This window comes from Arvicola amphibius, chromosome 2 (assembly GCF_903992535.2).
Source record: "Arvicola amphibius chromosome 2, mArvAmp1.2, whole genome shotgun sequence".
Taxonomy (NCBI): domain Eukaryota; kingdom Metazoa; phylum Chordata; class Mammalia; order Rodentia; family Cricetidae; genus Arvicola; species Arvicola amphibius.
In genome coordinates, this window is record NC_052048.2 from 107,873,709 (window position 1) to 107,896,457 (window position 22,749).

The 22,749-nt window shown below is 39.2% G+C and overlaps 1 protein-coding gene across 3 annotated transcripts; it reads right to left on the reverse strand.

Moving 5' to 3' along the window:
- Positions 1-207: 207 nt before the first annotated feature.
- LOC119808033 (zinc finger protein 883-like) lies at positions 208-19,859 on the reverse strand. 3 transcript variants are annotated; one of them, XM_038320349.1, is made up of 7 exons: positions 19,720-19,857; positions 18,538-18,609; positions 17,089-17,215; positions 15,597-15,689; positions 11,976-12,068; positions 3,985-4,079; positions 208-3,439 (listed from the first exon to the last, which is right to left on the reverse strand). In XM_038320349.1, the coding sequence occupies exons 3-7, from the start codon at positions 17,120-17,122 to the stop codon at positions 1,859-1,861; spliced, it is 1,896 nt and encodes a 631-aa protein (XP_038176277.1). In that variant the 5' UTR covers positions 17,123-17,215; positions 18,538-18,609; positions 19,720-19,857; the 3' UTR covers positions 208-1,858. The 3 variants fall into 3 exon arrangements, with proteins under 3 accessions (XP_038176277.1, XP_038176276.1, XP_038176278.1); XM_038320348.1 differs by lacking the exon at positions 18,538-18,609 and having other exon boundaries at positions 19,720-19,859; XM_038320350.1 differs by lacking the exons at positions 17,089-17,215; positions 18,538-18,609; positions 19,720-19,857 and having other exon boundaries at positions 11,968-12,068.
- Between the last annotated feature and the right edge of the window lie 2,890 nt (positions 19,860-22,749).

Here is a 22,749-nt window from a genome sequence, read left to right on the forward strand (position 1 = left end):
CTCCCTGACACTCCCAGAGGTCCATCTACCAGGAGACTCCAGATCCTCTCAAGCGGGCAACATTAGCCATCACAACTCTATTCCTTGCAAACCTAACATGGTTATCACCGTTAAGTAATAACTTTTCCTTTCTTGTCCCCATAAGCTAATGGCCATTTCATAATGCAAAATGTGTTAGGTACAACACCAAAAGTCTCTAGTCTTCAATAGTTTCAACACAGTTTTAATATCCAAAGTCCAAGTTTCACCTGAAACAATTGCAATGACCCTTAATACCAAAAAGCAAGTTACATGGTTCCAATACATAAAAGCATAGAGTAAACATACCCATTCCTGAAAAGAGAGATCAGGGCTGAAATCCAGAAGATAAAACAGTAAATCTTGCTGCTCTATGTCCAACATCTGAGACTTGTAATAGAATCATCTGAAATCCAAAATACTTGAGATGTCCCATCCTTCCATCTCTGCTGCCGATGACACATAAAACCATTGGCCCCACTCCTTGTCTGTAGTTTTCCTTGGTGTAGGCCTCTGTGGTCCTTGCATCACTTATATACTAGAGTCTCCATGGCAACTTAGAGTTCATCTTCACAAGTTCATGCAATGGGTATTCAGAGCCTCCATGTAGACACTCCAGTCTTGACCTACTATGCCTGTCCTCAGCTGGTTTTTTGAAACTCTGGAGCAAGTCTACCTGATTCCCTCAATATTCATATGAAACTAGTATCACATACACCAAGCTTCTAAGAGCTGTTGCTCTTTAGAATTGTGAAGTGCCCTCTTGGACCACAGCTGTCACCTGGAGTGTGCTGACCCCTCAGAAACACTTCCCTAGGATGTTGTCTTCAAAAGCAGGATATTCCTTCAGTGACATTCTCACTCCAGGCTCTTTTCTTCAAAATAAGTCTGCATTTTCATAAGCTGAAGCCTTTGATGGGTGCAGCAGAGCACTTGGGACGCACTTCCTACTGTTGGGGGCAGAGCAGGGTGTTTCTCTCTTATCACTCACAGCCTCCGTTCTCATACTTGCCTTGCCTACAGCTGTTGCTTTGCTTTAGATTTCTTAGTCCTTGAGAAGCTGCAAGTTTTAATCACCTTTGTATTTATCTTCTGCTCAATGGAAGTTTTTTCACTGTAAACTTTTCTAAGTGCTGTTACCAGGAGCTATGTCACAGCCTGAATGCACTCCTACTTGGAAATTTTCTTCACCCAACAATTCAGTACATTTCCTTTAAGCTCACCTTTACTCAAGCTCCCAGTGCACAGGTAAAACGAAGCCAGATTCTTGGAAAGGATCACACAAATAGTCTCTAGTCCAGTTCCTGGCAGTGCTCATTCCCCTCTGAAGCCTTGTGAGCCAGGCCTCCAGTGAGTACTTCCCTCTGCCTCCTGGTCTTATAAACTTCCATCAGAATGGCCCATTTACCTCTGTAGCATAGCATTCAAAGGTTTTATTAACCCAACGTTCTAAAATCTTCTACATTCCTCATGAAAACCACTGCCAATGGCTTAAGAACCATATAGTCAAGTTTATCAGAGCAATGACCTCACTTCTCAGAACTAACTTCTTGTATTAGTTTGAAGGTACAAGACTTCATGGTAGGGAAGTCACTGTGTTGGGAGCTTGAGGTGGCTTGTCAAATGGCATCCAGACAGGAAGCAGCAAAGAACAAATGGTCATGCTTGATCTACCTTTCTCCTTTTCATGTAGTTCAGACCCCAGTCTACAGAATGGTGCCACCCCTTTCATGCAGTACATAACCCCATGCCAGGGAATGATGCCACCATATTTATGGAGGGTCTTCCCACTTCAATTAATCAAACCAAGATTATCAATCAGACATCCCCAGTGGCTAACTCAATCTAGATAATCTTTGTCAGACATGGCTAGGGGTCTGTCTCCCAGATGATTCCAGATCTTGTCAAGTTGACAATCAATATTAAACATCACATAGGGTTTCTCATTTGTATGACTTCTTTGATGTTCAGTGAGCTCTGACTTAGAATAGAATGTTTCCCTACATTCTTTACACCCATAAGATTTTGAATGTGTATGAGTTCTCCGATGTTGACTGAGGTTTGACTTACAATAGAAAGTTTTGCTACAGTCTTTACATTCGTAGGGTTTTTCACCGGTATGTGTTCTCTGATGTCGAGTGAGATCTGACTTTTGGAAGAAAGTTTTCCTGCATTCTTCACATTCATATGGCTTCTCACCTGAATGAATTTTTTGATGTTTAACAAGGCTTGACTTGCAATAGAAAGCTTTACTACAGTCCTTACATGCAAAAGGTTTTTCACCTGTATGAGTCCTTTGATGTTGATTGAGGTTTGACTTACAATAAAAAGCTTTGTGGCAGTCTTTACATTCATACGGTTTCTCTCCTGTGTGAGTTCTTTGATGTTGATTGAGGTTTGACTTACAGTAGAAATTTTTATTACACTCTTTACATTCATAGTATCTCTCCACTGTATGAGTCCTCTGATGATTAATGAGTTCTGACCTACAGTAGAAGGATTTCCAACATTCGTTACATTCATAGGGCTTCTCTCTGGTATGAGTTCTTCTCTGATGCTCAGTGAGGTTTGACTTCGAATTGAAACTTTTCTTACATTCATTACATTCATAGGGCTTTTCACCTGTATGAATCCTATGATGTTGATTGAGGCTTGACTTGGAGCAGAAAGTTTTCCTACATTCTTTACATTCATAGGGATTATCATCTGTGTGAGTTTTCTGGTGATTAGCAAGGTCTGACTTATAGTAGAATGTTTTAGAGCACTCGTTACATTCAAAAGGCTTTTCCCCACTATGAGTCGTTTGATGTCGAGTAAGATCTGACTTACAGTAGAAAGTTTTAGTACATTCTGTACATTCATAGGGCTTCTCTCTACTGTGAGTTCTACTCTGATGTCGAATGAGGTATGACTTACAGTAGAAAGTTTTACTACATTCTACACATTCGTAGGGTTTCTCTCTACTATGAGTTCTTCTTTGATGTCGAGTGACGTCTGACTTACAGTAGAAAGTTTTCCCACATTCTATGCATTCATAGGGCTTTTCTCTGCTATGTGTTCTTCTCTGATGTCGAATAAGGTTTGCTTTCCGGTGGAAAGACTTCCTGCATTCTTCACACTCATAGCGTCTCTCACCTCCACGAAATGTCTCATGTACACTGACTTGGGACTTCCAGGGGAAAATTTCCCAGCATTGTGGAGACTCATAGAGCTTCTCACCTATATGAAATCTTTGATGTTGAGTGAGGGTGGACTGGTAATAGAAAGATTTTCTACATTCTTCCCATCCAAAGGGGTTCTCATATAACTGAGATGTTTGATTCAAGGTGTGCTCTGAATTCTGATAAAGTGTTTCCGCACATTCTTTATATTCATATGGTTTTGCCCCTTGATGCATTTTCTCTTGAATCTGTAGTTCTGCCTTGAGACAGAAAAATCTGTTACATTCTTATAACCCATGATACTATTCAGCATCTGTTTCCTGATATTTTTGAGGTCTTATTTCTTACTCTTTGTGTATTTCATATTCTTTACTGAGGTTAGCCTTGCTACCAAATGTTATTCGGTATACATGAGACTCAAAAATTTTCTGTCTTACCTAAGTAATGTCTTGGGCAAGAAATGTGACATCATCCAAAGGACTGCCATATTCACCAAACTTTAATTAGAGGTCTCCCACCTATGACATTTCTTATACATCAGTAAAATTTTCTTTTAATGGAAGAGTTTCAGTGGTTCCAAGTAAGTATATACTGCAAAGTTTGGTTCTAACAATGGACACTAAGATGCTCTATTAGTCTCAGTTACATTAAAATTATCAGGTTCTTTTCCAGCCTGCATCTTATCAGGCTCGTTGTGGAGAGTTAGTATAGTCTGCTGTGGATTAAGTTCCTGAGTAAGTAGAGCACTACTGAATGTTTAGACTTTAAATGTGGTCTAGCTTATACAAAAAAAAATTGTACCTACTTCAACCATCTGTTCATATGATGTAATGCCATTGGTGACTTCAACTTGCCATAAGTGTGTCTCTTGATTTCCCAAGCCATTTAAATTATGGACATCTAAAATGACATTAAACAAACAAGCAAACAAAAATAATGTCTATGAATCATACAATTTTTAGGCAATTCAAATATATTGTATTGTTTTGTATCTTCAAGGCATAAATTTTAAAATATTAACTTATGATAAATAAATATATTAGTCTTCAATGAATTAATTTAACAATTTCAATAATAGGCATTCCCAGGACTTAGTCAGCTTTCTTTGAGCTTTGCTGTTCTTGGTTCAAACAAGTAAGGTAAAGTATCCATCTCCTTCTCAGCTGTAGATTTCCACACATCAATTTTGACCTGTCATTTGTCCTTTGTTCCATTTTTCTAATAAATTATCTGGGCTTGAGGTGCTATTCTACACTGAACCTCTTTTGTAAATGAACTAATGGTTGTCTGTATCAGTTTCTTAAAGGATGCAAGCATAGTTGAATAAGCAAGAATAAAGGTTAGGGAAAGGATTTCTATGCATGTGGAATTCAATTAATTTACTTTGTCCTGAGACACAGTCAGTTATTTACTTATGCAGATTTTCTGCCTGAAAAACAAACAAACAAACAAAAATAAGAAGGCAGCTTTCTTCAAATTCTTCACTTAGTCTAAGTTTTTCAATTCCCCCCCCCCCCCAATTTTCTGGATTTATATAGGCTTCCTAAAACAACAAAATGTTCTCTTGGAGAGTATTTTAAAATAGCTATTTTTTTCTTAGAGAGAAAACACTAGAAATAGAGTAAAAATATGTTAAAAGAAAGAAAATAAATTATCAGAGAAACATTTTACCTGTGTTCTCTACCTAATAGATATTTACACATTTCATCCAAACACAAAAGAATATACCTTCCTGACCTCATGAACTTTCTACAAAATCGACCAAGTATTTGGACACAAAACAAGACTCAACAGGTAATAGAAAATTGAAATAACACCCTGCATCCTATCTGACCACCATGGAATCTACCTGGATATAAACAACAACAACAGAAACAACAACAACAACAGAAAGTTTGCAAATTCATGAAAACTGAACAACTCACTACTAACAAAAAAATGGGTCAAGAGAACTAGATCCTCTGAATGTGGGTGACAGTTATGTGGCTTGATCTGTTGAGGGGATCCAAGGCAGTGGCACCAGCACCTATCCCAGGTCATGAACTAGCTTTTTGGAGTCTATTTCCTATGGTGAGATACCTTACTCAGTCTTCATGGGGGAGGGGGCTTGGTATGCCTGACCTTGTTGACTCCCCAAGGAAGGCCTTAACCCCTCTGAGGAGTGGATGGGAGATGGGAAGGGGGAGGTAGGGGTAGAAGAAGAAGAGAGAGTGGTAACTGAGGACGGTATGTAAAATGAAAAGTATTTTTAATTAAAAATGGAAAAAAATGGGTCAAGAGAGAAATCAAAGATTTTCTAGAATTGAAGAAAATGAAAACATAACCTACCAAAACTTTTAGAACACAATGAAAGTTATTCTAAGAGGCAAATTCATAGCATTAAATGCCTACATTAAAAAAATTGAAGAGATCTTATACTAGTAATTCAACAGCACACCTGAAAGCTTTAGAACAAAGAGAAAAGAAAAATCATACCCAAAGTGAGTATATGGCAAGAAATAATAAAACTAAAGGCTGAAATCAATAAAATAGAAACAAGCAAAAAAGAAAAAAATACAAAGAATCAATGAAAAAAATCATAGGGACATAACAACAGGCAATGAGGAAATTCAGAGAATAAACACACCTTAAAAATCTGTACTCTACGAAACTCAAAAATCAAATAGAAATCTATAATTTTCTTGATATTTATCATTTCCCAAAGTTAAATGAAAATCAGATAAGCAACTTAAAAAGACCTATAACCCCCGGTGAAATCAAAACAGTTATTAAAACTTTGCTAACTCAAAAGAAGCCAGGGCCAGAGAATTTTAGCCTAGGATTCTATTAGAATTTCAAAAACTTAATATCAATTCTCATTATTTCACAAATTCACAAATTGTTTTACAAAATTAAAAAAAAGGAACATTGTCCTCCTCACCCACTTTTTTTCAAAATGAAGTCACAGATATCCTGCCACAGATAAAGTCCCCAAAAAGAAAGATAATTACAGACTGAGCCCCTTATGAACACAGATAGGGAAATACAATAAAATATTTGCAAATGAATCTAAAAACACATCAAAAAGTTTATCTACACTGATCAAGTAGGCTTCATCCTGGATATACAGGGATGATTCAACATAAATAAATCAATAAATGGAATCCTCCATATAAACAAGCTGAAAGAAAAAAAAGCACATGATCATCTCATTAGAGGCAGAAAACACCTTTGACAATATCCAAAAACCCATTAATGATAAAGACCTGGAGAAATTAGGGACACAAAGGCTATACCTTAACATAATAATGGTAGTTTACAGCAAGCTTTATTCAACATTAACTTAAATGTAAAGAAACTCAAAGCAATTCCACAAGGTTGCCAATCCTCTACATACCTATTCATTATAGTACTTGACATCTTATCTAGATTAATAAGATAACAGAAGGAGATCAAGGATAAAGAAATGTGAAAGAAAAGTCTAAGTCTCTTTATTTTCATATGATATGATAGTATAGGTAAGTGACCCTAACTATTGTACCTAGAGACTCCTATAGCAAATGAACACTTTCTGCAAAGTAGTTGGATACAAAATAACTTACAGTACTCAGTAGTCCCCCTATATACAAATGACTGAATGAGAAAGAAATTAGGAATATAACACCTTCCAGAATAGCCTCAAATAATATAAACCATTTTGTAGTAACTTGAATCAAGACATTGAACAAAGAAACTGAAGAAGATAATCAGAAAGTAGAAGACTTCCCATGTTCATGGATAGGTAGGATTAGTGTAGTAAAAATAGCCATGCTACTAAAAGAAATCTACAGATTCAATGTAAACCCCCTCAAAATTCTAACACAATTCTTCACAGATCTTGAAAGGAAAATTTTCAGCTTCGTATGAAAACACACACACACACACACACACACACACACACACACACAACCATGAAAGCTAAAACAATCTTGAATAATAAAAGAACTGTAGGCAGTATCACCATTACCAATTTCAAGTTGCACTCCAGAGATATTGTAATAAAAACTGCATTTTATTGGCACATAAACAGAAATGTTGATCAATGGAATCAAACTGAAGAAATCCACATACCTATGGCATGTGATTTTTGATAAATAGGCCAGAAATACAGCCTAGAGAAAGAAAGTGTTAAGTTTCACACCAGAGAGAGACTGGTGAGATGCCTATTTAATACATCAAAGCAGAACTGACCTCCAGGTTCTCCCAGCATCCCTCAATCCCTATATCTTGCTCCAGAGGCTTTTCTATATACAGACCAGACATTTTAGTTATCCACCCCTTTTGTACCATTGGCCTCCTGGCTGCTGCACCTTGTTCTCCTCTCTCCCTTTTCCCTTCCCCTTCCCCTCTCTGCACCTGGCCCAGCTCAGCCTGTTCATGTCCACTCTGGACTGTCCCAGATGTCCCTGCCTCTGGCTATGATTTCCTTTTGACCTTTAATAGACTTTCTCTTCACCATACTTAGGAGCAGTTATGTCCTTTCCTTTGTATTTCTCTTTTGCAGAAAGCATCTTCAACAAATTGTGCTGGTCAAAATAGATAAATGCATGTAAAAGAATCCAAACAAATCCATACCTTTTACCCTGTGGATCAAAGACTTCAACATAAAACCAGATATACCGAACCTGATAGAAGAGAAAGTGGGGACTAGCCTTGAACTCATTGACATGGGAAAAGACTTTCTAAACAGAACACCTTTTAGCTCAGGCACTAAGATCAACGATTAATGGGACCTCAGGAAAATGAAAAGCTTCTACATGGCAAAGGACATTGTCATTCAGACAAAGTGACAACCTACAGATTGTAAAAAGATTTGCAGCAACTACACATCTGATAGAGGGATAACAGTCAACATATATAAAGAACTCAAAAAAAAACTAGATATCAAGTAAACAACTGAATTAAAACAATGGAGGAAAAGATCTAAACAAAGAACACTCAGTAGAAAAAACTCAAATGTTGGGGACACAAATAACTGTTCAACATCCTTAGTCTTTGGGGAAATGCAAATCAAAACGGCTTTGAGATTTCAACTCCCACCTGTCAGAATGGCTAAGATCAATAACACAAGTGACAGCTCATGCTGGCAAGGATGTACAGCAAGGAGAACACTGCTCATTGCTGGTGGGAGTGCAAACTTGTATAGACACTATGGAAATCAGTATGGTGCTTCACAGGAAGATGGGAAATAGGTCTACCATAAGAATCAGCTATATCACTCCTGGGCATATACCCAAAAGAGGCTTCATCCTAACACAGAGACATCTGTTCAACCATATTCACTGCTGTTCTATTCAGAGTAACTAAAAATTGTAAACAATCTAGATGTGCCCTAAAGAAAGGATGAATAGAAAAAATGTACATTTACACAATGGAGTATTACTCAACTGTTAAAAAAAGACATCATGAAATTTGCAGGCAAATGGATGGAACTAGAAAATCCTGAGTGAGGTAACCCAGACCCGGAAAGACATACATATGGTATATGTTTGTTTCTATGTGGATATTAGTTGTCAATTCAATGATAACCAAGTTGCAATTTGTAGAATCAGAGGTTAAGTATAGAGTAAGAAACAAAGAGACACAGATAGATCTTGTTAGGAAAGAGAAATAGAATTGATAATTATAAATGTATGGAAGGGGCTGGAATGGGATGATCAAGTGGTATTGAGGAGGGAAACAAGGGATGGAATACAGGGCAAGTCAGGTAAAATTAATGGCCATACAGAAGAAGCTTCTAAAATATATACATAGATGAGGGTGATCTATATGAAATTGTCAACTAATCAGAAAAATAGAAGTGACAAAATGAAGCTTCAAGTACTGATTTAGGTTATATCTACTGAGTTGCTAGCCAAAGGGTCCCATGGAAAGTCACAAACAACTCAGGCTGTTGTCAAGACTATAGGTTGCTCTCCATAAACTGAAAGCAAGGCTGAAGACAACACCTACACAACTAATCAAATATGGAGAAATTGAGCTGGTATTTATAGAGCCTTCACCCTTAGGTTCTGGCATCTTTGGTACAGGATGGTATTCTATATACTACACTACCAAAAGAGAAAAGTAAACTCCAAACCATGAGGCTGTGGCCTACCAGTAGGTTACAGCATCCTTCTCCTTTGGCAACTACATGGAGTCTCTTTGACTCTGCCTACTCTCTCCATACATCCCTGCTTCCATGGATTCCCCACCTAGCTTTATTCAGCCCTGCCATGCGCCAAAGCACCTTCTTTGCTAATGAATGGTAATAAAGCATATTCACAGCATACAGAAGGGAATCCCACATCACTTAGGTTCTGGCATCTTTGGCAAAGGAAGGTATTCTGTATACTACACCCTCAAAAGAGAAAAGTAATGCCAAACCAGCCACAAATCCTTTGATTTAAAATGGTATCCTGCCTGTGAGATATGCTAGGGCAATGGTGGCAAAAGTAACCAACCAATGTCTGATTTAACTTAAGTCCCACTCTGCGAGCAAGATGGAACCCAAACTAGACACTGCTTGGGTGACAGAGAACCAGAGACTTGACAGTCCAGAGACCTCTGGGAAAATCAAACATTAAAAAAAATAATGAAAAGCAACAAAATGACTCCTAATGACATTCTGCTATACTCATAGATCAGTCCCTTCTCAGTCATCTTCAGAGAACCTTCTTTGTGCAGCAGATGGGAGCATATACAGAGACCCACTGCAAGAATTATGTATTATTCTGAGAATGAGAGATCTTAAACTCACAGCTTTCAATTGGATGTCTCCACTAAATCCCTCTCCTCAGAATTCAGGAAACCCAAAGGAGAAGTAGGTATAACATGTCTAATAGCCAGAGGAGATAAAGGATACCAGAAGAACAAGACCCTCTAAATCAACATGATCAAAGCTCAGAAACTGAGGCAGCATGCATAGGACCTGCATAAGTCTGCACAGGTCTGGGTATATACTATGGCTTCCATTTTAGTGTTTTTATGGGACTTCTGAGTGTGTGAACAAGTGGTTCTTGTATTCTTGTGCCTTTTCTTGGGATCTATTCCTTCTGTTTCTTTGTTTTATCCAATTCCAATGTGTTAGTTTTTGGGTTTTCTTATTTTACTTAATTAGCCCTTAGAAATGACAGACAGAAAGGGAGTGGATCTGGATGGGAAGGGAGGTGGTCAGAAACTGGGAAGAGTGGAGGGAGGGGAAACTGTAATCAGAATATATTATGAGAGAAAGAAATCTATTTTTGATAAAAGAAAAAACCTGTCATCTCAAAGTTCAAATAAGAGCAATGAATAATTACTTAAAATATAGGTCACTTTAATATCTTCTCTAAGATTAGAAACAAAACAAACAAACAAAAACATATATTTCCTTTCCACCAGGTAAACATTCTTTGTAGTTATATCTCACCACTATACATCATACCTATCCTTCAGTTTTGTCTCACTGGTTTTAAGTCCTTTAAAGAAAATGTTTGTTATTGTTATTGGTTCCTCAATAACACAAAGAGAACTGTCTACAAAGCAATCAAAGAGAAAACAGAATAGTGTGTCAACAAAACTCACTATGATTTAAAAAGAAAGAAAACCAAATAAGCTGTTAGGTAAAGTAGCTAACCAACAATAATATCTTTAAAGACCTATATATGCTGTGGGACAATGATCTTATACCCTTTAAAGATTTGTCAGTTGTAATGTTTTAATATAATTTAATTTAATAAAATGCTGATTGGCTGGTAGCCAGGCAGGAAGCAGAGGTGGGGCTACCAGGCAGGAAGTAGAGGTGGGGAGATGAGAACAGTAGAATTCTGGGAAGAGAAAAAGTCAGGCTGCAGCCATCACCCAGATGCAGAGGAAGCAAGATGAGAACGCCTCGCTGATAAAGGTACCAAGACACATGAATGGTTGCAGGACCGGGAAGAAAAGAAGCCCAACATATATATGTACTAGAAAAAAAAAATCTAAGAGGACACACTTTAACATAAAAATAAAATAGAGTGCTGGATAAAATCATATCATACCCAAACAAAGATACTTTGGGTTCTTTCCTGTTTGCATCCCCTTGATCTCCTTCCATTGTCCTATTACTTTAGCTAAGACTTCCAGTATTGTACTGAACAGATATAGAGAAAGTGGACAGTCTTTCTTGTTCCTGATTTTGGGGAAAACATTTTGATTTTACATTTAGACTGATACTGGCTATAGGCCTGATGTATCCTTAGTTTCGCCAGGACTTTCATCATGAAGGGATTTTAATTTGTAAAAGGCCTTTTCTGCATCCATTGAGATAATCATGTGTTTTCTAACCTTTAGTCTGTTTATGTGGATTAAATTTATTGATTGACAGATGTTGACCCAGCCCTCCATCTCTGGGGTCAAATTGACTTGACTGTGTGATAGTCTTTTAGATGGGTTCTTGGATTTGGTTTGTAAAGTATTTTATTGAGAATTTTTGCATCTGTCTTCACAAGGGACATATTAGTTTATGATTTTCCTTTTCCGTTGGGCCGTTTGGTATCAATGTAATAGTGGCTTTGTGAATGGAATCTGAAAATGTTCCTTCGGTTTCTATTTTGTTGAGTAACTTGAGTGTTACTGTTAGATCTTCTTTGAAGATCTCATATGGGAAGGCATGGGGAACCATTTTTGGGCACTGCATAAAGTGTCTGAGAGATCCAGGAGACTGTTGTCTCGTAGGTTAAGTTCAGTGAGAGTGTGTACAGAGAGATCAATCAACATAACCAGTATCTGCTGAGCTTTACCATGCTGCCTTCCCTAGGACAGCACGTACCAACGAACCTGGGAGACTCCAGAGTGAGGCTTGTGAGGCACTCCATAGCTCAAATCCATGCTGCAGCTTAGTATTCAACTCTGGTCTTACCATGCAGTACCCTGCAAAAGGGAAATGAGGTAGTTTATCCAAATGTGCCAGTTAGTGCCAACAATGAAAGACAGCAAGTTCACGTCAGGAATTCTGCTAAGATGTGTAATTTTGAAGCTCTCTGGAGACACAATTTATATTCAGATTCTTTACTGAGTGGACTATTACCCTTAAATTGCATTAAGCTGCACTATAGCCTAAAATAATGACTGTTCTTAAACTTAAGTAAACAGAATAAAAAAATAAAAGATAACACAATGAAATTGAAAAACCACACATACTTAAGGCAATTGAATTAGATGAGGTTATAAAAACATCAAAAATAACAACAACAAAAAATACCTAGAAAATCTGCAGGGAAAAAAGCTCAACTAATGAAGTAAGTAAAATAACTTTATAGAAAATAGAACAGGCAGAGGAAAAAAAGACCAAAAAAAAAAAAAAAAAAAGCTGTAGGGGAGGAAACATGCCTGGTAAAATAAATATCGGATGGGGTTTTTTTTTTTTTTGTTTTTTATGCAGGGAAAAAAGAAATAAAGAATGTTTTAATTCATAAGCACTGCCTCTATGAAACCAAATATATGAGCTCATGGAGATTGTGCCAGATTGTGCCAGACAAAATACCACCATGGAAAGGGGAGGTGGTCATAAAGTTCTCCCCACCCCAGCTGAGTGGTCACTGCCTTCTGGGAAAGGGACAGTCTATTTTCTTTAGAGATGAGGTCATTGAAAGACTACCTATGGACAAGTAGATGGTAATGCACACAGAAATCTACTGGCAGCACTAAATGGACCTACACAGGACCTGCACAAGATCAAGGACTGAATTTCCATCATGAATCAAGAGGGACTCATAAATCTCCACTCCTAGCTGAGGAGCTTTGGTGGTTGAAGCCTGCTGGAGAAAGAAAGCCAGTGTTCTTCAGTGAAGTAGTCCCTGGCTGGGTGTTTATGTTCCAGTAGATGGCCCTACACCCATTCCCATAAGCATGGCACTGACTGGATTTGGTGGGCTATATGACCAAAATACATTGTATACAGAAATGAAATTCTCAAATAGATTAGAAACAAAACACACACACACACACACACACACACACACACACACACACACACCACACACATGCACGCACACACCATCCAAGTTCTTGGCTGCCACGTTATACACCAGTGTTACAGTGGTTTTTAAACCAGACAGGGACACAACAAACTATACAACCAATGTGTCTGATAAACACAGGTTTAAAAATTCTAAATAAAAATAGAAGGTAAAAGGACACATAAAATGATTACAGTGACCATATGTGAATCATCCCAGTGATTAAATACTTCACAGAAACTGTGAAGCTTCTAGAACATGCAGGGATATTTGGGACAATGCAAACAGAGTATTTTTAAATATGCTCAAAATACAGTCAACACAAACAAACAACAAATGGGATTTCATTAAACTGAAAACCAACAGAAAAGCAATACACAGAAAAGCAAGCCATCAGCAGGATGAAGGCTCAATCTAAAGAATGAGAAAATACACACCAACTATTTATCAAACAAGAGATTTGGAAAAACCCCAAACACCTAAGCAGCAGAAAAGCAAGTGACCTGATGAAATCTGTATAAATGAGACACTTCTCCAACATGTAAAACAAGCTCATATAGACCAATGAACAGATGTGTACTACCACACCAACCACGAGAAAGACGCACATCAAAACCATAAGGAAGAACATCTGTACACCACCATTACAAAGGTTCTTATGTAAGATACAAAATAACAAATGCTGGGAAGCCTCATAACCTAATATGAAACATGATGCTGCTCAAAAAGCTATGTGCAAAGCTGGCACATCATGTCACGATCTTCCAGTTGGCCATATGGAGGAAAAGAAAATGAAGTCAGTCTTATGCCAAGACAGTTGTACTCCTGTTTACTGAAGCAGCTGTTTAAAAGTCAAGACACATCATCAATGTAGATGTCAATCAGCATAGGAATAGACAAAGAAAAGATGGCACATGTCAACACTTGAACATTCATTAAAACAAAAATATTATCCTAGTGGCATGGGCAGGAGTGAAGGGCATTATGTTAAGAGTAGCACAGCTATTTCCTCTGTGTTTGAAATGTGCATCACCATCTCACATTGCCATCTGTTTAGTCATGGCAATGAAATAAAGAAAAATATATCTCAGATAGCTAGGTCCGTGGTAGTGGCAATGTGGCTTTTACATTCTTTCAAAAGGCTGACATAAACCCATCAAATGAGAGTTTTTTAAAAAAATTATAATATTCCTTTTTGAGAATTTATAATATATAATTCATTTCTATCATATCCATTGTGATTCCTCTCTTAACTTCTCTACATCCACCCCCCTCACTCCTAACTTCATCCCCTCCCTTCCTTTCCCCTTTAATAACCCACTGACTGTAATGTGTGTTACTATATCCCCATGGGTGCCTGTGGGGCCGTCTACAAAGCATGGCCAACCTATCAGGAATCACACCCCTAAAGAAAACTGACTCTACTTCCTCAATAGTCATCAACTATCAATAGTTTCTTAACAAGGAGTGGGGGCTCAAGGGTTCCCCCCAACAAACCCCATGCTAGAATGCTGACTGACTTACCTTGTGATGATCTTGTGTAAGGCAATCATAGCCATTATGAGTTTACCAGTGCAATAGTCAACTGAGATTTCACTAAGGACGCCCTTTGCCCAACTTCATGTGACATAAAGAGGTAAGAACTAACTGGGGTTAAGATTTGGTGGTGATACAACTGTCTGAAAGCTATCTTTGTATTCTAACTTTAATATTAAAAATCTCATTTGTTTACCAAATGGAATGAATGGAATCTTTGTGTGGGCTAGTGAGGAATTACACATTTGGGTGAACGAGAATGACCTGCATTATCCCATGTTTGAATGTTTGGTCTAAATTTGGTCTAAGTGTTTGGGAAGGATTAGGAGGCGTGGCCTTGTTGGAAGAAGTGTGTCCCTGGGGGCAGACACTGAGGTTTCAAAAGACTGGTGCCATTCCCAGTGTGCCTCTTTGCCAGCTACTTGTAGTTTGAGATGGAAATTCTCAGCTCTCCCTGCTATCATGCCTTTGTTCCACCATCATGTACTCTAATCCTCTGAAACCATAAAGTTAGACACTTTCTTTTAGAAGTCGCTTTTGTTTGTGGATTTTTATCACAGCAATAGAAACTCTGAGACAGGACAAATAAGTATTTCTTTTCAACTCCCTAGGAACATATTGAGACAGGAAAAGAAAACATGTCAAGAAAAACAACAACATAAAATCATGCATGTTGTCATTACATCTGCTAGCTAAACTTGACCTCAAAAAAGAGACTAAATCTTTACAAAACATACTTGAGCAACAAAACAGGAAGAGGGTTTAAGTGGAGAAACCTCTTCAGGCTCTGTTTGATCCATAAGGCCAGCCTCATTCAAGACTGGCTCTGGGTAAAATCTGGCAAAACCAGTTCACCATGAGGTATTTGATGATCCTTTCCTTTATTCACTATACACTGACTGACCTGGAAGGTTCCAGACTGAGGTATCTGCTGCCATCCACGGCCCAAATTCACGTTCCAACATGAGGATCAACTCAGGCTTGATCATGCAGCAGCCTGTAAATAAGAAATCAAGTACAGTTTCTGCCAATCTGTAGTCAGGTTCCCTGATGACAGACACCCTTCCATGAAAGGACCTGGTTCTAGGGTGTGAATCAGAGACTTTGTTAGAAAGTGTTTACTCACCCCCTTCACAGATGAGGCTATTATCCTTAAGTGGCATTACACTACAGGATACACAACTCCAAACAACATGAATATCGAAATAAACAGAGGAGACTAAGAAAACAAACACAATGAAATTGCAAAAACAACGCATGCTACTTAAGAATAAATTGAAAAAAGCACAAGAAGTCATTAAAAAAGAAAAAACTAGGAACAAAATGTTAGGAGGGGAACACAGGCAGGGGCTGGGGAGATGGTGTAGCGGAGAGGAGTAAGTTATATGGTTCCCTCTGCAAGGAAACTAACTGAGCAGGGGCATTCATCACTGCAGTGGGTGTCCTTATTGGGGAGACAATGTAACCAGGGGCCTTAGCCTCCTGATGTCATGACTTCCCTGACATAATGGACTATGTCCTGGAATTTTATTGGGGAGACAATGTAACCAGAGGCCTTAGTCAAAACTTCCCTGCTGTAATGGACTATGTCCTGAAATTTTATTGGGGAGACAATGTAACCAGAGGCCTTACTTAGTCAAAACTTCCCTGCTGTAATGGACTATATCCTGGAATTTTAAGCCAAAATAATTACTCTCTTCCTTAAGCTGTTGGCTGGGGTATTTCATGACAGCAACAACAAAAATAACTATACACAGGCTTGAAGAAAAAACTCTGGCCCTCACACTCGCTTGGCAAGAAGTTTCCGGACAACCTATTCCCCCCCCCCCCCCACACCATGTTCTTTAACCCCACTAAACACATTTCTTTGCAAAGCTGGAAGTTATAGGGCATGTCTTTGGTCCCTGAGTCCCCCTGTATCCACAGTGAACACATCTCCTGCGTATCCCTGAGCTATGTCAGAAAAAGAAAAATGCCGTGTGTTCTAGGTACATGACTGAACGGGGAAATAAACTGTGGTTATTACAGTGTGAAAAAGGTATGGGGGTCAGGAGGAGAGGATACATAATATTTACTGGGATAGATGTAGGAAGGAATGAGTAACTTATGGGTCTATATTATGAAAGTAAATATATGGTGGTCAAAAACAAACTGAATATTTCAAAATAGATGAGAGATTTAAATTTTCCCCATTACAAACAAGTAGTATGTCTGAGTGATGATTTACCATTATCTGATCATTACATATTGTGTAAGTATATTACAAAACCACACTGCCTTCCAGAAATGTGTGCCATTCTCATGCATCAGCTAAAACTAGAGTACAACATTAAGGTTGAGTATTCCCATACTTATAGAAAACAAATGCTAAGAGGATTACAAGGAGTCACACTCACCCAAGGACACCAGGCTGCTGTAGTTCTCCAGCATCACATCCCTGTAGAGCAGCTTCTGGACAATGTCCAGGTCCTGCCACTCCTGCCAGGTGAAGTACACAGCGACGTCCTCAAATGACACCGACTCCTGGAATGGCAACACTTCCTTTGAGCCCAAATCCTCAGACTTGGGAACAAAAACTGGGTCTATTCTTCTCTGTGTAGGAGTGACTTGGCAGTGTCTTAAAGAAGCGGCAGCTCGGTGTGTGTCTCTTATCGCCGTAGGAAGCAAAGTCAATACAAATACTGTCCTTGTGCGTTAACGTGGAATCACAAAACTATGAGCAAAGAACTTTCCAAGGAATTGTGACATAAACAACCTACAGGGTATCCATAACACATTAAGGAATGAAAACACACACTCCCTCTTTATTAAGTTGACTGAGAGAGCCCAAATTTCAACTCTTCATTTCTTTCCCTGTGTTGTCCTTCTGCCCCTAACAAAGGGCTTCACTGTGTATCTACTGAACAGCACAGAAACATGGTATGGGAAAGGAACGAGGGATTCTTTATAGAAAATGTTAACAGAGTTTCACAAGGGAAGATATTATTTTACTGCTTCCAGCTGACCAGAACAGCAAACATAACCACAAACAGATGCTATCAAACCATATCGACATGTTACTTCCAACATTTTTGGCGAATATTTGCTATATAAGGTTACTTTCAACCTCTTGGGTGTCTTCAGCAAATGATTATCACAATAAACACATATTACTCAGGGGCATGGAAGAGTTCATAATTTAAGATTAAAACTATATTTTTAGTTCGGGTTGTAAACACTGACTGCATGAAAAATCCAAGGCACAGAAAGATTATTCTTTTAAAGCACATTAAAGTCAAACAGGCTGAGTGAGAATACAGCAAGACAGCAGGTTAAGTACATGTCTTAAATCATCTCAACCATATAAAGGCAGCAAAAAATCTGTAAAGAATCACCAAAGCTGGTGGTGTAGTACAGTGGTACGCAGCGGGTCTAGATGGAGCAAGGGCCTGTGGGGTCCTCATCCAAGACACCACAGGATCGTCCTATTCCTTACAAAGTCATTGAATACAAGAGTCAGAAAATAATGGGCAAAAGTAATACCCAATGACTTGAAATGAATTCAAAACCAAAGGCCTAGTGAATCCAGGTGTTTCTGGTGCTCACGCAGGCTACATCTGCCACCTTCCCTGCCACCTTCCTTCAGACCACACTTGCCACTCCAACAGAAATAACTTTGGTTCTGATTTGAGACCAGTATGCTAGAAACTCCAGCTTTCTGCTCTTACAGAAGCATGATGGCTTAATTGTTGAAACAATGACTTTTACTACTTTCTGTCATCATTCCTCAACACATAAGTGGAGAGGCCAATTCATAGGAAGTAGTTTTTCCCATCCAGCATGTAAGTCCCAGGGATGGAACTCACATTGTCAGGCTTGATGGTATCTCCTCAGCCTGAAAATTCTTAAAGAGTAGAAACTCAGGTCTCTCCTTCCTCCTGAGAAAAAAAAATTCCAAATGTGTTTTAAAGCCTTTATAAGCCTTCCTGCCTGATTAGAACGTCATGATTTTGGAGAGTCAGACACTGTAAGTGCAGAGTCAGAATTCTTTGTTATTGTTAGCTCCCTTAACAGCCATTTAGCATTCATCTTCGCTAGGTCTATGAGGCCTAACATCAAATATTAGCTTAAAGTTTGGGAATGTATCCATAGAGCAGACCACCAGCCTCCACCAAGCCAAAAGCTAAGACCGCCATCAGATAATATCTCATATCTGCAGCAGTTCCCGCCGCCTGGCTGTGACCTACCTAACCTAATGTGCCCACTAGTGTCTTTGATAAATCCCTTGACTTATGACTTTCCTTTGTTCTGCATTATAAAAGCTCATGTAACCACATCCACGTTGGAACTTGTCATTTAGAGCAACTTAAATACATGCTTCTGAACAGGGTGACTCATATTTGTCCCAGAATAAACTCTTTCCTAATCCTTTTAAGGTGAGATATGAGTTTTCTACAGACAAATGAAAAAAACCAACCATTTACCTTAGTTTTTAAAATTTACTTGACTCTTATTATTTGCTTAAGCACCGTACTTTGATGTAAGTGACATCAACTTACAGGGCACCTTAACTGAGAGATCCACAAGATGACACACAGAGAAAGCCACTGCGAAGCCCTAAGGGCATCTTACTGTCTCTAAAAGCGCGGGCTTCAATCTATCCCTGATTAATAAATTAATTTTGTTTCTTTCGAACTTGTCATGAAATTCTCTTGGCCAGCTGCTGTCATAGCTTTACGTGAGGGGGAGGTCCCCGAAGGGGATTCTACTTAGCTCACTAGCCGCTGCACTGGGCTGCGACTCCTTGACAGATGAGGGACTGCAGTCTCCCACGACCCAGCTCCTCTCTTGAAGGAATCCCCAATGCAGAGAAGAGATTCAAAGCATCTCCCTCCCGGTCCTCTCGAGCAATCTGCGGACTACAGTACACACACATCCCGGCCCAGCACCCAAGGCCCAGGATGGCGGAGCAGGCACAGGAGGGGCGGGCCCAGGACCGTGGCAAGGGGGTGCAGACAGCTTCACCGCTGCGGGCCGCCCGCACTCACCATAGCGAGCTGTGACATCCCGTGTCCTCCGCGGACCTCCCCGCAGCGACTGTCAAGGGAGACAGAGGCCTCAGCAGTCTCCAAACCTCCAGATCGCTTACCGGAGAAGGCTACAGATCTAAGATGGCTGGGGACAGACAAAGGCCACAGCGGAAGCAGCGAAGGCCTGCCCGCCGCGATCAGTCTGTGTGCTTGATTGGGCAAATCTCATGTTGCTGCATTCGATTGGACAGGACTTCGGGCTTGGCTAGAGTGACAGTAGACAGCACCAATTAGTGCGTGAGTCAAGCAGTGAAATAAATAAATAAATGAGTAAATAAATAAATAAAAAAGCAAGTTCTAGCTCACAGGTGTTGCCAGGCAGGGCTCCTCCCCCATCCCCCACCCCGTGTTAGATCGGAGCCTCGTACTGAACAATTGCGCTCGACCTACAACTGAAGGATTTACGGATTTACGGCTGAAATACATGTATTTATCTTATTCACAAGTGGAAATCACATCGTGGCAGTTTTAACCTGTGTTTTCCCAACTCTGAGCTTTGAAATGGGAAGCAGTCCTGTAAGGCAGCAATGTCCGATACAAGCAACGTGGCAGGCAGAATTTTAAAAATCCTTTATTTAGGTTAGTATGCATCGTGATGTCTTCCGAAGGGTGTCGTTATACTTTGTGCTCACCATTCTCTGTTCTGTATTCTCTCCCGTGTCTCTGCTCTAGCTCACACGTATTCTGAGAAATGTCAGGTCTTTTTTTAAATCTAAACAAGTAAAATTGACTGTAATAGCAACAATATCAAAGATTAATGCCATAATTTATGTCTCGTTGCACGAGAAAAAAATTAAAACATGTATAATGAACCCCTACATGCATGCAAATTATTTCTATTCCCTTTGATTTTTTTTTTGTGTGTGCTATTTATGATCAAACAATTTCACAACTGTTGTTGAAAAGTCTCGGAGGAAAGCTAAGGACATTAAGAGAGATGTGCCATCCACTGAGAATGCATTTTGTTTAGCAGAAACGTTTCTATATGAAGAGCGTATCTTGAATTTGATTTTTGCTGGGCAAGGCAGTTTTGATACCTGAAAATGAGACACGCGGAGCTGGGCAAAGCCCTGTAGCACACGTGAGTGTAATGCACAGCTAAGTCATCCAAGACCCTGGACTCATGGATCTAACTGGTGGCTGAACATTTCAACCCCTTAGGCCTTTTTAAGTCTTCCAAATATCACCTACAATGAAATCAGAATCCGGGCAGTAGGACGTTGGCACAGACATTGTTTGGAACTCTTCAGGTGAGAATAGCATGGCAGGCCATTCCCAAACCAACATATGCAAGCATCCTCTGCGTCCAGCTACTTGCCAATGGTTTCCTAAATTAAATACGAACGTGTTTGCTGATGACTTGTGGTCTTTCACTCATGCCCACTAACAAGTTACTATAATTTATTCAACTCCAACTCTGCTACCCATGTTGTCCCGGATTAATTTTTTTTGATTAATATTAGCTTCCTTTATTATGTTATATACTTACCCAGATATAATATTCAAGTGTCTACTGTAGCAATATAGACTCTACCACCAGCTAAAGCTCTTCATCCATTCCTGTTAACCACTGTTTCTATCCCTACACCCTACTGAGTAACAGGGAGATTGGAGATCACCCCTAGTGACTTAAAAAAACCCATAGCTTCCGTATGAATCTAGGTAGCTTTGCTTTTAAACATCACCAATTATAAAATGACATAATGATATTCCCGGATTAATTTAAACACAGTTTTACAAGTGTCCGATTATGTGTACATGGCGCTGTGCCAAGTGCCCTAACATAATACAAACATTTATGGAGTGAACATTTAAGAGTGAACATTTGGTTTAAATAAAAAAAAAACTGTGAAAGAAAAGCACAGCATTCACCAAATTAAAGAAAAATTGACACATATAGGGGTCCTTGCAGTGTTAAAATACTGACCCAAAGTACTAATATCCATTCTGTAAGGATAATAGTTTACTACAAGGATAAAAGTCAAGAAATCTTATTTATTCTTTCCTTTTTGTTCTTAAGGTAGTCACTGCCCTAAAGCCACATCACAACTAAGATTTATCTTGAACTCACAATATTCCCTGCACCACCCTGAGTTCTGAAACTAGTGCAGCACCACACACCTATGTCCCACTGTGAACCTAACAACATGCAGCTGTTATTCTAAGATGCTGAGGGATATAAGCATCCAATATTTCCTCTGTCTCTAGGACAGTCTCGTGTGCACCTTTCCAAGCATTTTTGTTGTTTTTCCCATACAGTCAAAATGTCTCATGTTTGTTTTGAATAAGGGTGTCCTCCCTTTTTTGTTTAAGACAAAGTCTGAATTTAATTCCCAATACCTCTAGAAGGATGCTAAACTTTCATGGAAAATAGTGAAGTACTGATCCCTGCTACAACATAGATGTCGCTAGAGAACACCACGCTCTGGGAGTAGGCCATTGAGACCCCAAATGATCCAGAATCCCTTTCCTAGAAAGTTCAGAAGAGGACATCTACATCTAACAAAACTGGATTACTGTTCGCCTGGGGTAAAGTGTGAGGATGTGGAGAGGAGGATGAAGTCACAGCTAAAAATGACCGTGCATTGCTTTGATTTCAGAGATGACAATGTGCTAAAATCGATTGTGGCGGTCACTGCAAACACAAGTGAAGTCACTAAATCCACGGCCTTATACAGGCTAAATGAGAACCCCAGATGGGGTCTGCGTCCTGCCCCAGCAAGCAGGCTCCTACAGAACATTTTTAAAGCAATTTCCAGGCAACTTTTAACACATAATAGCTTATATTACAACAAAATGCTTTTCTTCTTTTGTTAACTTTTTTTTGTTTTTATTTTGTCAGTGTGTGTGTGTGTGTGTGTGTGTGTGTGTGTGTCTGTGTCTGTGTGTGTGTCTGTGTGTGTGCATGCTCATGTGTGTGGGTGCCTGAGGAGACCAGAAAAGATTTTTGGTTCTTGTGTGGATCTCAGGTGGTTATGGGTACTGGGA